General features: G+C 41.7%; 1 protein-coding gene across 1 annotated transcript in view; it reads right to left on the bottom strand.

The window, feature by feature from the left end:
- Positions 1-17,060, bottom strand: part of BCR (breakpoint cluster region) — a 99,375-nt gene that overhangs the window by 35,707 nt on the left and 46,608 nt on the right. Inside the window, exons 2-4 of the mRNA XM_010284551.1 lie at positions 12,871-13,055; positions 2,566-2,670; positions 1,860-2,045 (exon numbers count right to left, since the gene is read on the bottom strand). Of these exons, the coding sequence (XP_010282853.1) occupies positions 1,860-2,045; positions 2,566-2,670; positions 12,871-13,055 (476 nt within the window). The remainder of the gene's footprint in view (positions 1-1,859; positions 2,046-2,565; positions 2,671-12,870; positions 13,056-17,060) is intronic.

Here is a 17,060-nt window from a genome sequence, read left to right as displayed (position 1 = left end):
AGCAGGAAAAAGGTGGAACAGTCACTACTGTTGCAAATGGATCATACTTTGTGCCAGACCACATGAAATTCTAAAACTCCTTGCATGCACTATCTGTAACTTCAACCTATGGTGCTTTGTTTTGCACAATATTAAAGAAAATTAATGTCCCCAGGGACCTCAGGGTAATAACAAGGATTCCAGTGTTTATCATCAGACTGCATGACATGACCACAAGTAACAGTCTGCTCCAAAAGATTTGATGTACACCCTGTATATATGCCTTGTAATGCCTGATGTTCTTGCTGTCTCTCTCATCTAGCTGCTTCCCACTGCCTGCCAAAAATTACTAGCTTTATCTCATGCACCAATCCATCTCATTCGCAATTCCCACTGATACTCCACCAAACCCCCAGAAACTGAAACTGCTAAGCTAGCTCAAAGCTTCCTGCACTAGGGCAGTTTGTTCCTTTGTTTCCAATACTAATCCAACAAAATAAACAAATCTCTTACAAATACACAAAAATCAGGGGAACATAAAAATGGAGTGCCAGAGGGGCTTAACTCCTGGACCTGTGATCACCATCAGCAAGAAATGGTCTTAAACAAAGGCCTAAGTAGGTGTACAGACAGTCAAAGCTTGCTCAACAGCCAGCAGCGGTAAAGAATATATACAGTTCTTCTTCAGCTAGTGCTATCTTCAGTTCTGCACTACACTTTCAATACAGTTTGTGAGGCTTCCACTTCCAGCAGCCTTCTGTATTTTTGCTTCAGAAACCAGCAGCAGGTGGTTTTGTCTTCTTAAACCAGTTGCTCAAATCGCATACCATGAACTACCCACCAAAGCACCAACTTGACCCCTCCTGGCTAAAACATGCTGGCGGTCAAAAGCAGATTCCCATATTTTGATCCTGAGCTGCTGGCATGCATGGAAAACATCACCTTCCAGGCCCATTTGCCCCCTGCTCCATAGGGGATGGGGCTGGTTCTGGGCTACACAGCTGCTAACAATTGAGCGACCCTGGTAAAGTGCACTCCCCATCCAGTAAACCCCTCGCTGTAATGTCACTCCTACCCTGAGAATCAGAGGCACCTCAGGAATGCAGAGATTCTTTTCTTTTCTAAAAAGGAAAAAACAGCTCCTTTAATCCTTTGCCCTCTGCACATGCTAGGGGAGAGGCTAAAGGGGCAAAGGAATCTCCTAGAATGCAAACAATTTGTCATCTGGCTCAGAAACTCAGCATTTTAATTCAGCCTCAGGAATATGCTGTATATGTCTTTGTCCTGTTCTGCACTCAGAGAATTTTGTTGAGGTTGCTTGAAGGATTCTCAGCAGCAAGTTGACTGCATCAGCATAGCAGCAAGGGGAATATTAAGGCCAGGATGGTGATAGAAAAGCAAAGCCAAAGGTGATGACTGTAAAACAGAGAAAATCAGCACAAGACAGAGCAAAGTACAATAGAGAGAAGGAAGGATGTGCGAGGGAGCTCAGCAATAATGAGAAACACTTAGGCTGCCGGTGTTAAAAAGGGTACTTTTTAGTATTGTAAAATTTCTGTGAAAAAGGGTACTTTTTAACACTCCTAATCTCCCACCTTTCTCTAAAGCAAAACAGTTTGACGACACTGCAGACACCTGGAGATTCAACATTTCTGTGAAATTGTATTTGTATTAGTAGCACAGCTTGCTGGAGTCTTTAATTAAAGGCAATGAAACAGCCACTTTTGCTGTAGGCCCTTCACTGCAGTGAGGCAAAGCTAGAAGCCTCTCATCTAATCCAGCTATGGGCTTTCATCCCTTCGGTCACCAAAGGGAATTGTACCAGCACCTGTTACATGAATGAGAGGTAACAGAAGCTTTGGTGATGGTAACTGACTCACCAGCTTTTGGAAGAGGTCCCCTACACGTTGCTGGTGACTCCACTGCTGCACTCGGGGGAAGAGCCCATCATAGAATTCTTTGTGGATCTCATAGAGCTCAGGCACTTTGAAGAATATTGTCTCAATCTGCTGACTAGTCAGCACAGGCTGAGAGGTGGTGGCAGCTGCTTTCAAAGGCTTCATAGGCTGAAATGAAGAATGAAGGAAATCGTTATCATGCAAAGCAAGTACGTTTACCCTTGCCCCATTACAGCACGTCCCTCCAGAGAGTTGTTTTTCATCCTATTAATAAGTGATATTTGCATTCATGCAACTCCTGAAAGCTAGACATTAACAAATTCTCTCATGGGGACCAGCCACTCCTGGTATGTGGATTTTCCCAGGATATTAATGGTGTGATTAAAATCCCTTTGCACTCCATTTCCTTAATCTCTGTCCAACTGTACAGCAACATGCCTAATAATTAGCACAGCATAATGAAAGACAGGGCTCCTGGATACTACCACGCTAATATAATAACTCCCTGGTTGTGCTATATCCAGTCTTTTCTTTAAGCCTCTCTTTCTCCACTGGAGGAGTAACAGGTACCCCTTGCACCCAGCAACTTGTAACCCATGGTGTGTGAAGTTCTGGGAAACACTGGGTGGAAGCAGCAGTGAAAATTCAAGTACCAGCGTTTGAAATGGTATCTGTCACCAGTGCTTACCAGCAGCAGAGCCTCCAGGTGGCTCAGGTAGGTTTCCTCACTGGCTAGTATTCCTGACAGGACCCATTTTCTCATCTCCAGGCCTTTCTCCAGGTCTGGTTCACTCTACAAAGAAGTTGTTAAGGAGAAAAAAGAAAAAAAGAAAAAGGAGGGGGGGGAGGAGAGAAAAAAAACAAGAGTGAGGATGGAGAGAGTAAAAGGTATCATTCAGCTGACCACATACTTGTTTTTTTGGTTTACTTTCAGACTAAAAAAATCAACCAAACAAAAAATGCACTTGTGCTTAGTGTCTTGTTTCTAGAAACATACAAATATAAAGCATTAAAGAAATTTTTATTTACCAGCAACTGATGTCACTTAGATTATTTACAGATGTTAGCTTTAGTCATCTAACTTTGGTGCCTCAATTAGGTACCCAGACTTCTTCACAAAATTCAACACACAGAACAAAAATTCAGAATTTATCCTCCATACAGATCTTAGAGATCCTTGCTTGTGTGCAACTCAATCCCTCCTCCCACGAGAGTTCTCTATGATCTTACTCCAAAGCCACATTTCTCTATGCAGACAGGATCACTTCCCCTGCATCTACACAGATGTGCATGAATATACAGCAGTTACAGCAGACATGGCTCTTAAAGGTGGCTGTTCTTTCTCCTACTCTCTACTATTCACTAAATTATTTTTCATCGCCAGCTTGCACAATATCTGTTTTTAGTTAGAGGACAGAATAAGCAGCACTGCTTGGAACACACATGCTGATTTTCTATTGGGATTCCACGAAGGAGTTCTTAACCAAAACAACTGAAGAAAGAGAGAAAAAAAAATACACTAATGGGCAAATGCACACATCAAGGGAAGACTAGCATCAAGTGTAAGAGAAGCAGTAATCCCCTCAGTTGAACTTTCAGCTATCCTTCCTCTCAAAATTGTTACCTGAAAAACGTTTAACCTGATCAATTAAAATTGAATATTTCCACAAACTGTGAAGAAAATGTGTCCAAATAAAGAAGGTTAGAAATAATGAGAAACACCTCCTTTTTACAGAATCTTATTTCCAGTTCTCTTTTTTTATTTCTGTCATTCACAGAAATGGCTTTTTACAATTCTTGCAACCTTTTTATATTGCTAAAGGTCTCTAAGAATAGAGCCAGTAGTTGGATCTGAAAGGGTAGATACCTTTCAAGGGCTTTGGGGAGGTTGTTTGGGGCTCCATCCTACTCCTGTTAATATCCAGAGGAATCTTCAGCTATTAATTTCAGCAGCAGGAGGACTGGCTGAACTTAAAGCCCTTCTATAGCTGACAAAAAAAGTTCCATTTAGTTTAGGGTCCCGTGCTTTGAACCTGCAGAGGTATATATGAGGTTCATTATGGAGAGAGAAGGTATCTTGGCTATAGGTAAGCTTACAGTAACTCTCACATTCTGAGTGTGACTTTGAGCCTATGCACCAGACGAAGAAAGAACCAGATCCTCATGTTCCCAGATATTTCTGGATTCAGTCCCATCGATAACATAACCATCCGGATTTTTGAACACTTTTATTACATTTCACAAGCTATTTTCTATGCTAGAAGACCTTGCAGCAACTACTTAATAAAAATTTTGTGATGTGTCAAATACCACCATCACCTCTTAAATAAAAGTGGCAGACAGAAGCTGTTCTAAAGAAATGAGTAAAATTTACACGCACATCAGGTACTACATGGAAAGAACCTGTCTTTGCACCCCACCCTTCGGTAAGGTTCAGCAAGAACCACAGTGCCAAGATTTTAATCTTGAAAGGGCATCTCAAAGAAGCTAGGAATTTGTAATTCAGCAGTCGTGTTCAGAAGATTTCAGAAAAACACCAGTGACAAACTACATAGTAAAAAGAATGCTGCAACAGATTCTGTGCACCTACAGAGCACCCGTGTGACTGCCTGTTGCAGGTCAGTCAGAAATGTGCAACAACTTTATGACCATTCCTTATGATTTCTGTACCAGTACTGCCTGGATGTCCACCTCATGGACTATTTTTTAAGGCATGGTACATACATGTAATCAAGACAGACAGTCCCAAGATGTTTAACAAAGATTGCCTTCGTCTAAAGAGGCAGGGATGTAGCTGTCTGCATCAGCAGCCCTGATGCAAGAAAAACATAATACCTCTTGGTTTCCAAAGATTTCTTACACCACTTACAAGAGAAAAATGCAGCTTCACAAAGAAACATTGAGGAAAAACTAACAGTGCTGCAAAGTCCCCACTGCTGAGGATGAGGTAACTGGTCAATATTGACACAGCACTATAATTATCTTTAGCAGGTTCTCTTGGAGGAGGTGAGGATTTAAAACCAGCTGGGTATGTTTGTAACATCTGTAAAGAGCAGCACACAATGACAAGTTATTTAAATGATTCAAACTTCCCCATCAACAGTGGCACAACAGTTTTCCTTATAGCACTGAGAACAGTTTTCCTCTTCACAAATAGAAGCTTTAATTTACAAGCCAATTCTTGCTGGGCACCCTCAGCTGAGAGAAGCAGCATTTTCTGCCTGAATGTTAATTTCCTCTTTAAAAGAGATGTGCTTTCAGAGAGACAAACATCTCCCAGGACACACTAGAGTGTGGCCATTTCCTGGCCATTACCACAAGGTCATTTTGCAAAGTCTACAGCATTGTCCTAACACTTTTTAATAGGAGCATTTTCCAAGCGTGATGCTTGTAAAACTCTAGCCTCAGATGCAGATAGAGCTGGGCCTGGCTGCTTTAAGCTACAGTACAGCAGTTGCTGAAGAAACCCTCAAGGGGTTTTATCCAACAATCACATCGCACATTACAAGGTTTCCAATGCAGTACCTCAAATTTACATACAGATTCGTCATATGTGAAAAGATGATCTCCTGCTGTTCCTGCTGTGTCAGGGATCAATACGACACCACGGCGCTGCTGTCTGCATTGTGCTGCCACTCTGTATTTCCGCCTGAGAGCCTGGGAGGCCTTTTCTGACAATGTCATCTGGGGCTGCTCTGAGTAGCAGCTCTTACTGCTGAATGAACGTCTGGAAAACAGCCCCTGCGCTTCTTCAGCCTCAGGGTGCTTCTTAAGTCACATTTGTTATGAAACATTCCAGGACTGAGAAATTCACTGGGAGCTAGTGCCAACATCAGGAAGAAGAGGAGCAAATTTATTATTTGGTATTAAAACATTCCTCACTTGCAGAATTGGGAACAGGCTCATCTGCTCACACAAAACAAGACAGAGCAATTAGCAGGCAGAGACTGCGAGACTGTCCTTCCACTCTCCCCTTGCAGCACACCAAGATGTGATGCACCCAGTGCCAGGGGCTTTTTCTGCTTTGCCCATATCGGACAAAGAAGGGGGGAAAAAAAAAGACCAACGCTGTGACCACAACAGCCTGATTGCCATTTCTGCACTCCAGGCAGAAGGGCAGTTAAGAGAAGGAACGTCCTGGGCATAGGTATCAAGCTCCCCACCGGTTTAGGGAGACCCGCCAAGGCTGAGGACTCCTTTCCCCTGCCCTGGCAGTCAGAAATCTTTGAGCTGCTTGTGGCAAGGGGAGGAGCTGGTTCTACATCTACCAGACCATATTAGCTAGGGGAAAATACACCTATTAACCAAAAGTGCAGATGGGATGTTCCCAGCAGGATGTGGGAACAGCCCGTATTGGCAAACTCTAACCACTCAGCAGGGAGTGCCAGGTGGTCAGCAGTCCATCCCATGCTTACTACCCAGCTTGGTTAGCCCATTTCTTACTTGTACAAGTCTGACAAGTATTTCATGTTCTGACTCTGTCTCTGACCTCTTTGATGCTAGCATCCATTTCTAGCCTTTCTCCATTTCTCTCTACCCACAATGTTTCAAAATAAATGTATCTTATCATGGGGCAGCAGCCAGAACATTCCTGTCTGTCTACCATGGGAGCTGTGAGGACCCAACACCCGGCCAGTTCTGAACAAGAAAGCAAGAAATCAGTGCTCTGCTCCCACTCCTCATGAACTACATTTTAAAAAAAGAAAACAAAAAGGAAGATGGAAAGCAGTATAAAGGAAGTTTCACAGGTATCTCATGCCTATGAGATTCTCGTGTTTTCTTCTCAACTGGGTGATGCTTCTTGCTATTCCAAAGACTTAAAAACCAAAAGACTGAGTCACAGTGATGAGTGCAATCTTGCGACCTGAACAAAGGCCAGTAAGAGTGGTTAGAAGCACTGAAGATACTAGAGAGTGTGCATACACTGGCCCCAAGCCACGGCTGTTTTGAATGTGTTTACAGCTTGTCAGCCTAAGTACTTTAGTTTACTAACCAGCTTGGCATTACATGTTGTATTCAATTACTGCAAGCCTGAGATTCACCAGCTCCAAGGATTAGACAGATTCAGCTCTTCCCAACTTTGCTTAAAGAACTTGGGGCTTTCTGGTTGTTGCTTAAATTAACAGCAATAATTGTTTTCTTGCATATGTTAGAAGAACACAGATTAAGAATCTAGAAACCACAACACATAAAATTTTGCAAAGTGGTTGCTGCTGGCACAGCTCTGCAAAGAGAATCGGTGATTCAAAGTGGGCATATAAAAAGCACTTTAACTCTCAGACCTTTCTTTGGTACAGTGTGTTCATATGCTGTGCAATGAACGTGTTCAAATCAGAGGTTTCCCGTAAGGGCAGCTCAGAATCTCACAGAGAAGCTGACAGCCTACGAAAGAGAAAACATATTCACTTCAATTTTTAAAGTGTAAATACCTTTGAAAGCATCTGCTAAACAGGCAGGAGGTATCTCATTGTCTTGGTGATATAAAACAGGGCAAATTCTCTAATCAAGCCAATCATGCTCCATGCAGGGAGGGGAAGGAGCAGGGAGAGGAGCCAGCATTATTTATAACATCAGTACTGGTGTGCCAGTTCCCCTCAAGAACGGCTGTAAATCCAAGCAGAGCCCTTAAGGAGCAAAGAGTTAGAGAATAAAAAGGAAAAATTACATCTGTTGGGGGTGGTGAAGGGAAAGTGACAGTAAAACAAAACAAACAAATCCAAATATTGAGAGGAAGAACGGAGAGGATTTGGAAATGCTGGAAAGGGAAGGACAAGCTAGCAATAGTACCAAGCAGAGCAGTAATCCTGTTTACTGATGTAGCTTCAAAGGTCAACTTTTCTGGACCCCCTTGGGACCAAGCTAGGAGAAAAGTCCACAACCTGCTCTGCCACAGCACTGCTTTCCACATAGCTGGCAGACAGCGAGAACAAAAGAATCTGGTCTGAGGACCAGCAACGGCTGCCAATGCTGCGCCAACCATGGACAGCACAGCCGAAAAGGGAAGAGAAATTCTACCTGGAAATCTCTAAGTACTAGCCAATTTCCCCTCCAAATAGGACAGAAAGCAGGAGTTAGTCGCTCAGCTTTAGCCCTCCAGCCTCGCTGGGAGTGATATATACAAGAATTGGAGAGATCTATTTTGGCAAAAAACCTTATCTTCTAAACTCTAGGAAAGTGACTCCCCTCATTTCCTGGGGGGATGGAACCAGCTTTACCTTTCCACTGACTGCCCTGTGCTCACCTTCACAGAGTCCCACACCCTCAGCCCCACACATGTCTTTGAGCCTGGCTTTGTTGGGGAGCAGATCCGGAAAGACCTTTCTTATTTCTACTCTTCCCATTGCTGTAACCTCTCCCCACCTCAGTAGCAGCAATAGTCCCTGCTCATTGCAGAAGGCTTGGACTAGATGACCTTTAAAGGTCCTTTCCAACCCAAACTATTCTATGATTCTATAATAGTATCATGACTGAAGCTTCCCATTCTCTCTCAGTCTCTTTAGCCTCCAAACTGCAGGCTACCCACTCCAAAGTTCTTGGCAATAACTCTTCTCTAGTGAAGGGTGTCAGTCACTAACTTTCCGTATGTCCCAACACTTCCCTGTGCACCAGCAAGAGCTTGCCCTGTAGCAAGCTCTCCCTCTGTCCTCTAAGTACCCAAGCATCTTCACTTTTCACGCTAGCTGTATGAGGAAAACAGACACAGTCTCTCTCTTTCTGGGAGTGAATTATCACCATTAATTGCAAACACTGTCTGACACCGTCTGAAGCTACCAGCACTGTCTTATTTGGCAAACATTTGGGCTGACATTTTCCAAGACAGCTTTCCAGAATTTTTGGAAAGTTCAATCACAACAGTTCAACTGTTACAGAAGGCAAGGTTCAGGAAAATTAAATCACTCCTCAAGTTAAATAAACAAACAACTTAAGCATTAGTGGAACCTATTTCTCCTTTTTCCTCTCTTCCCTGTAGGCTTGCTTCAGAGCAACAGTCAAAAGTTTGGCAAAAGCACCGGCTTTATTCCAGGACACGCGTCAGCATCTCAGCATGAGACTCTGGAAGAGCCAGAAGAGGGGGTACAACCTAGCTTGCTCAATGCAGGCATTCACTAAGGCCTCCTTACCACAAAAATGATGAGTCAGAGGATGCTGAGATCCACACTACAAAAGCCCTTGTTGATTATGTCCTCTCTGGGTCACAGACAGAACTAATGCTGGTGTACCTCTTGTCACCCTCCTTGGATAGCAACAGATGTTTGTGCAATGGGCACATAGCAGGTGGAACACAAATACATAAGAGTTAGTTGAAGTGGTACAGTTTGGAGGCAGACCAGCCAGCATCTTTTAGTCTGTTTATACGACGCAGGTTTGGTAGGGGAAAACAGTTTCCAAATGACAAGGTCTAGAACACCACAAACCTACTGGAAGTCAATAGTGGCCTTCACTTCCCGGAACACAGAACATGAGGTGCCAGGAGTTAGTTACCCTACACACTGAGGGAACAACATGAAGCCCCTCCACAAGTAGTCCAGAGGGTATCTCTTCATTCTCTTTTAGAAAGAGACACTGCTTTTGCCACTCAGCACTTTCTCTATGGTGGTTGGGAAGACCAGGTAGAACCCTGATGCACTATTCCAACCAAAGGCTATAGGTGCTATAAGGAGATGCAAGAACATAGTCAGCACTTGGCATAAAAATAAAAAGCCCAGAGCAAGCCCACAAAATAAGTCAAAGCAAAATACCCTCAACACAGACAGCAACAACCCAGTCTCCAAGAGGAAGGCTAGTCTCATGTATAAGGCAGATGAACATCACACTAAAATGCTGCTATGTCTGTGTAATGCTAAGCAAATAACTTAGAATTAATTATATAAATAAATAAATCTTTGTTCGCAATGGGTGCCTGACTGGAGTGTTGTTAACTCTTGGTTGCAAGTGAAATTAAAGGGATTTTACTTTAAATGTGAAGAAAACTGCACTAAAAGTCAGAACCTGGTTTTGCAGAACATTACGCATCTCACATTAAGCACCCAAAAATCAGCAGATGCTTTTCCTATAATCTGTCTGCCTTGATTACCTGTGGTTAGTGAACATACCATCCTCTCATCTCACAGGAACATTGCAAGGATGATTAAGACCTGTGTAGCATTCCAACTGTATTTGGAGTTAATGGTCACACCAAAAGGAAATGAGTACTTTTGTACTCAGAGCAGAGTTTGCAGTGTCCTGTAAATAAGGTGTACACATACCTCTCAAGAAAGAATACTGAAGCCAGCGAGTATCATTCACTATATACACTGAACAATGCAAGAGGCCCGTAGCAAAAAAAGGACCTGATTGCATAATTGGAAGTTACTATAAAGATTCAAGACAAGGCTATAGGCACAAGGCAAGGCTGGATGACCACAGTAATTTCTAAACTTCTGAATGACTTCACAGTCTTAATATTTTGTCAAAGTGGTGTATATAGTGCATGTGTTGTGTTGTTACATACAGTTAACTTGATTTCTAGACTCTGGACACAGAGCAGACACACTGCTCAAAGATAATCTAAATTTTTCAGAAGTAATTGCAGGCACCTAAGAAAGGAGTAAAAGGGCAAAGGAGACAACTATACAAGCAAACACATGTAAACAAAAAAAGTTTTCTGCTAATCAAGAGTAGTGAAAAAGAAAACAGAAGAGACATACACCCTGGTATTTCTGGTCCAACATACTTTATATGCTTGGGTCAGCACAGTGTGTTTGACACTTAATTTTGTCACTGATGACTTTTCCACTACAGCTGAAAACATAACTACAGTAAAAGCCATCTAACAACTCGCGATGACAGAAAGTTTAACTTGTTTGGGAAATACTGCCACCCTATATAAATTAGTCTCTTCCTCCTTGTCATGGACCATCCTTCATGACTGGCATTGTCATTTGTGGACTAATTACAAACAGGATGAACTGAAGTGGTTGAGGTTCACAATTAAAAGTCTAATCTGTATCAGGACACCTCTTTCTTTTGGAAGCCATAAAACATCTTTTTACAGTCAGAGAGAAGAAAACATCTATTTACGTTAAAAACCTATTTTTAAAAAGGCAGCCTTCTAGCATTATTAAGGTAACTTTGAAATTAATTACTATTAAATGCTTATGAGGAAATACTCAAACAAATAAAGAACAAGATTTAATATTAGGCAATGTCTCTTCCAGGCCTTCAGTCACAGGCACTATGGCAACTGGTTCTTTGAAGATAACTCTCAGCCATCTATAGCCACATAGCATTTTCACCCTGAAAAACATAACCTGGAAATCTCAAGCCAATATTAAAATGTTCTTGGAGCTTTTCAATTTACTAATGATCATTTCTTCATTCAAAAGCCTCTTACATATCACAAGAATTCTCACCTTGAAAGATAAAAAAGCATCTCAGAATTAACAGACTAAAGCATAAGCAGTTAACTAGATTCCATTCTTTAGAGTCACATAAAATTAAGCAAACATCAACAATATATGTACTTGATAATGCTTTAAGGGATCTTGAAAATGCATTTTTATAAATGAGAAAGAAGATCAAGAACATTGCCTCAAATAGGCTTCTTAATCTAACATTCATACTAGAAAAATTAAAGCAGCATAGGATAGCACACTAACCAATAAAGAGTAATGGAAGAGTGTATACAATGAATGCTAAGTAGCAATGGTTTGTGGAACTTGGCAGACTCTTGAAATTGTTTTGATGGAAGATAAATAAAACTGTCTGATAAAGGTGATAGTGTTGATTTACATGTACAGTGATATCTGTAAAATATCCATCTTCTTCTCCCATGACATCTTAATTAATAGAACAGAACAATATAGAGCCAACACATAAGTTAAACCACTTAAATGACAGATTTCAAAGTGTCATTTACAATGTGGGAATTCAAGGTTGTTTGGCTACACTTTCTCAGAAATACAGTAGGAAGGAAGTGACAGTTGTCTTCATGCTATTAAGCATTTTTAGGAATGACTTGGGGAAACTGAAAGTTTGCAGATGACAAAGATATTCAGGGAAGCAGCAACTTGTGATTGAATTGCTCTACAATCTAGGAAGCAAAAGGATAAAGAGAAACAAAGGTTGAAAGTCAAACAGATTAATTCAAGCTGAAACTAAGACATTTTGACTGTGAAGACAGCAGAGTCAATAGTTATTTACCAAGGCAAGCAGCAAACTCTCTACTAAGACTATTTTAAAAACAAAAATAGAAGTTTTCCTTAAGCTCCAAGCTCTAGCCATGCTACTGAACCTGAAGCAAAAATAAAGCAAGATAGCCTGAAGGTTCACATCAAACCACAGGTCAGGCTAGGTGGTCCGTTCTGAACTTTTTATCTACCATAATTGATTATATATAGCTATATTATATAGCTATATAGTGATTGATTATATATAGCTATTTAGTGAATAGTCAAATTTGCTATAAGAAGTGGCCAGCTCCCAGCCAAAGTCACCGTACCTCGGAGCTGGCAGTTTTAATCTCTCTCATTCTATTTTCACAGGGCGAAGGAAACAGACCTTATATTCTAGATGTTTTATCAAAGCCTTTAACCTACCCCAAATAACTCTTATTTCCCTTGTGAAAGGCAACGACAACCCAGATACACTGATGCATGAACATCATAGTGTAGAATGTTTTTTTCCCCAGAGTCTCCTTTCCAAAATATCTCATATTTAGAGACTCTCTCAACAGAAATTAATCACCAGTTCTCTCCATTAAAATTCACAAAGGGTGAAGAACTGAGGCTTAAAAATCATCCACACAACACTCATCCCTGAAATTTGGGCTTAGTATCAACTAGAAGCCTCAATTTAGCTTTAAATACACAGTATCGATCAGGCACTGCTATATTATGTTAGGTAGTCTGCCCTACAGTGCTGGTAGTCCCCATCTTCGCTCCCTGTTAAAGCAGTCTACCCCTTGCAAAGCTGCAAGGCTTTGCTAACTCCAAAAAGGCAGGAAAGGACTCACTGATTTTGTAGATTCCAGAGACCCTGAAGATAGGGTGTCTCGGCTGCCCCGACTCTTGGAACTGAGATGGGGTGAGGATGATGGCGAGTCATCAATATAGGGCATCATATCATGATGTCGCCTCTGTTCTTCAGCACGGTCTGCATCATACGCATAGCTAGGTGGTGTGCCACTGAATGAAGCATCTGTAAAACACAGGAGAAAAATCTGTCTGGTCAGAGTCAAGCTGGACAGGAGATAGGCTGGTCAACCAAGACACAGCCTGCCTCCCAGCTATTATGATTACTTATCAGTAAACCCAGAGTCAGTAGTAGTTAAATATAGATCAAGTGGAGGCGTAAATTTAATTAAACTCATGCTGTCACCAAACATTCACTTCACTCATTCTAAGTCCTAAAAGGTAAAGTCCCTTCTAATGTCTAACATCGGTGTTCATTTAATTACAGCTCCTTCCCTCAAGTTTTCCTTCAAAAGCATTAGCATCAAAATAAATTATTTTGCAGGCTCCATAAAAGTTATGCAGTCGGAGTTTAGGAATGTAGTGGGTTAGGGTAACAGACCCTGTTTTTTCTGTAGAACAGGAACAGATGATGCCCCTGCCAGTTTAGCAATCATAGATAATACATAGCTGAGGGGAGAAGCGTAACTCTTTCCAGACCTCTCAGGAACAAGAGGACTATGAAAGAAAGGTCTTATGTGTCAAGTGAACCTGCCTACTGCCAAAATAAAATCCTAAGAGGCCCTCTCCTATTGGCTGCCGCTCCTCCTCAATTTTGAGACTAACTCCTTAAACAAAGGAATAAACCACCACCTGGCTCCCTCCTATCCTGTCCTCTCTCCCCACCTCCAAAAAAAACCCCAAAAAAACCCAAAACCCACAACCAGAAAACAAACAAGAAGGATGGTGGTATGAAGAGTCAAATTAACCCTTATTGCATGAGATATCAATGAACTTCTGCGGGAAAGGTAAGTAGTAAAATTGGTTCTGGTATCTTTAATAGCTGCGCACAGAGACTGTTTCTGCAAAAAATCTATATTAAGGACACACACTGAGCAGCTCCCTCTACCATAGGTTAAAAGGTCTTTTACCTCTCTGCACAAGAAATATACACAGAAGACCAAAATCTGCTTTCTACACAGTGGCACTGCATCACATACGTCTTGCCTGAGAGAAGCTGGAGACAACCTTACGTACAAGTTACATGTGCCTGTGAAGCACTTTCACCTGTCAATGCCCAGGAGTGTCCTGTGTGTAACAGTGATCACCATGCACGGGCCACTGAACACAAAGTGGTGGAGTTCCTCCTCCTCTTTCAGTTACAAGTCGCAAAATGCCACTCTTCTCCCAAAACTGAAAAATAACCACAGGGAGATAAGCTAGGTCCACTTTTACAGTAGCAGGCAAACCATGTGGAAGACAAAGCCACAAAACAGAGAATAGCTTTTTTGTCTTATAAGTTTAAAATTACACATTAAATTCACACTTGAACACAAGTAGAATCAATTTTTACTTGTTTTCACAGTATATCCAGGTTCTGTGAAAATAATAAGCAGCAGCTGCCAAGCATACTAATAATCCTGTTATACATCACTAAGGCAGGGTGGAGGAGTAACATTTTAAAGCCCACTTTCCTCCCTCACAGTAAACTCAGTTAAAGCATGACTCATTCCAGTAAAGGATGTGAACTTTGCGTGGAACAGAATAAAACTTGATCCATGTGGCTTATTCAGGAGTGAGAGCCGGTCTATGGAATTTACACAAACAATATACTGAAAATCCAACAATAAACTCACTGTAGACATGAGCCTCTGTCTCAGTTTGTACCAAATACCACCCAGCTAAATAACAGCTGTATACGAGGCCTTTAGGCTGCTGAAGGACCATGGCAGTATTATTTTAACAAGCTCAATGAATTTTATATCACCCACCCGCTCATGGTATTACCTTATGCTCAAACTCTCAGAGTTCCTCAAAAGACTCATTAGATTGTGCAAGACCACAGGAATGGGAGAGGAAGAAAAAAGAAAAAAAAACAACAACAACAAAAAAAAAGGTGGTACATGCTCTAGGGAAGGGACTCTTGTCTAGATGTTAAGGATCTTCCAGAGCTCCCCAACCATTTAGAAGACACCTTATTAAGTTGATTTTGTAAATGGAGGCTTGAAAGGGAGTTGCTGAAATAAGGATGCTCAGTCACAAACAAAAGATTTTTAGATATCCCAAAGTTGGACGATGTCTACAACACCGGCAAACCAAACAAATTTCATGCTGGAATTTTCAGAAGTGGAAGAGAAGACAGCATGGCCCCGACCTTGCACTACATAAACAAGCAAGGAAACACTGAAAAGAAAAAGTAAAAATACCCTCCTAACACACAAGATGGATGGTCTTCTGTTTGGCCAGAAGGTTAAGGGATTGTTTTGACTTCAGAAACCAGAATTATAAATAGGAAGGAGGATGGGTGTCTCCTTGCACCTCTGCGCTATTTATGCCATATAAAATAAAAAACAATAATAAAAAAACCCCCAAAACACTAACATCTTATAATGTCATTGCAGATATCTGTTTTCCAATCAGCTCTCTCTTGTGCAACTTTCTAACCCAAGAAGCCTGCAAGATATTACTGAAAATTTAACACTGGGATTATCCAAGGAGGAACATCAGTACTGGGCACTTATGGAGGCTTCATGCCTTTGATCAGGTAAGAGTTCTTTTTCCTTCAGAAGGTTTTTTCAAACTACTCTTATCCAAACCTGTTTCTCCTGCCCACATGCAGTAACAAGTCCATGTTGCTTTGCAGAAATTAAGGCAGGAAAATTTCTTTCACTCCCAAAGCTCACTTTCAAAATTTATATTTTGCTCCCCTTCTGTTAATGGGGGAGTGAATGCAGACTAAAATATATTAGCAGAAAGGCTTGCAGTGAATCACAGTATTTTCACTTTCCTCACTTTCTCCTGCTAAAAAGCAGGCTTCACTACTTCTACCTTCCCTGCTGCACAGGGAAACCTTTATCTGAAACTGAAGGGAAGGGCAGGTAGAGGACTTGGGCTCAGAAGAGGAGATTTATTCCTAGCTTTGCAACAAGATTCAGCCTACCTTTGAATCACTTTGTCTCCCTATCCATAAAAATGAAAATAACACATCTCGGCACAGAATGAATTTATCAGTGTCACCGACTGCCATGAGATCTGTGCATAGAAAGCTCCACACAGAATTTAAAACTTTATTTCTGTATCCTCCAGGGATCCTTCACACATTAAAAAGCTTAGAAGTAGTTATAATCCTTCTTCCTTCTATTATTGCTGCATACAGCACCAAAATCCACCTATGGAGACTTTAATTATCTCCAAGGCAGAAGGCCCTTCATGCTTTTATTCTACCATTTTCTCCCAACAGAAGCAAAGTATTACCGTAGCCAGATACGCTACTCAAGTCTTAACACTAATAACAGAGGTAGACTTGCATCTCTGTGATTAGAGACCACTGTTGCTAGGGAAACTAGATTATTCATTCAGATCTCCTAAACCCAGCACACTGCTGCACAGGCTGTTCAGGCTCTACCTGGGAGCAAAAAGACTAGAGCAAAGAGATTACAGGCAGGAGCTCACCTACTCAGACACTTCCAGCTGCTCTGGGTGCTGCTATTGTAGATGGTAAGTGGGGACAGCAGCTAGGCTGGGCCCAAGCAAGAGCCCTTGGTTTCTTAGCCAGTGTCTCAGGTAGGGTAAGCATTAAGAGGGTTCTTAGTCTCCTTTTAGGGCCAGCCAGTAAGCCACCAGTAACCGAGACATCAAAGCCAGAGAAAGATGAAACACAGGAACAACAGACAATTGCTGACAAGCGTCAACTAAGGAAAAAGCATAGGCATACAAGGATGATGGGCTGAGACATTTGAGAGAATACCAGAGAGAGATATTGAAGACATGACTCCACATGTGTCATGCTTCTCTCACCTCACCAGCAGGCCCCCTTTCTCCTCCTCTTTGGGTTACCTGTAACAGATCCCATCCCACAGAGAAGAACAGCTGTGACTTACAGAAACGAGCGCTCTCAGCACTTAAGACTAGCTATTTCTGCTGGCCCTCTGATATTCCCTTAACAGCACTCTTCTCCTGCATTAGCATGATCTTCAGGTACAATGAACTACAAAGGCTCATCATCAAGTCACAATTCTGCTAAAGACCTCAA

Source organism: Phaethon lepturus, unplaced genomic scaffold (genome assembly GCF_000687285.1).
Source record: "Phaethon lepturus isolate BGI_N335 unplaced genomic scaffold, ASM68728v1 scaffold18653, whole genome shotgun sequence".
In the NCBI taxonomy this organism is placed as follows: domain Eukaryota; kingdom Metazoa; phylum Chordata; class Aves; order Phaethontiformes; family Phaethontidae; genus Phaethon; species Phaethon lepturus.
Note: the sequence above shows the minus strand (reverse complement) of the source record. Positions and strands in the feature narration are given on the sequence as shown.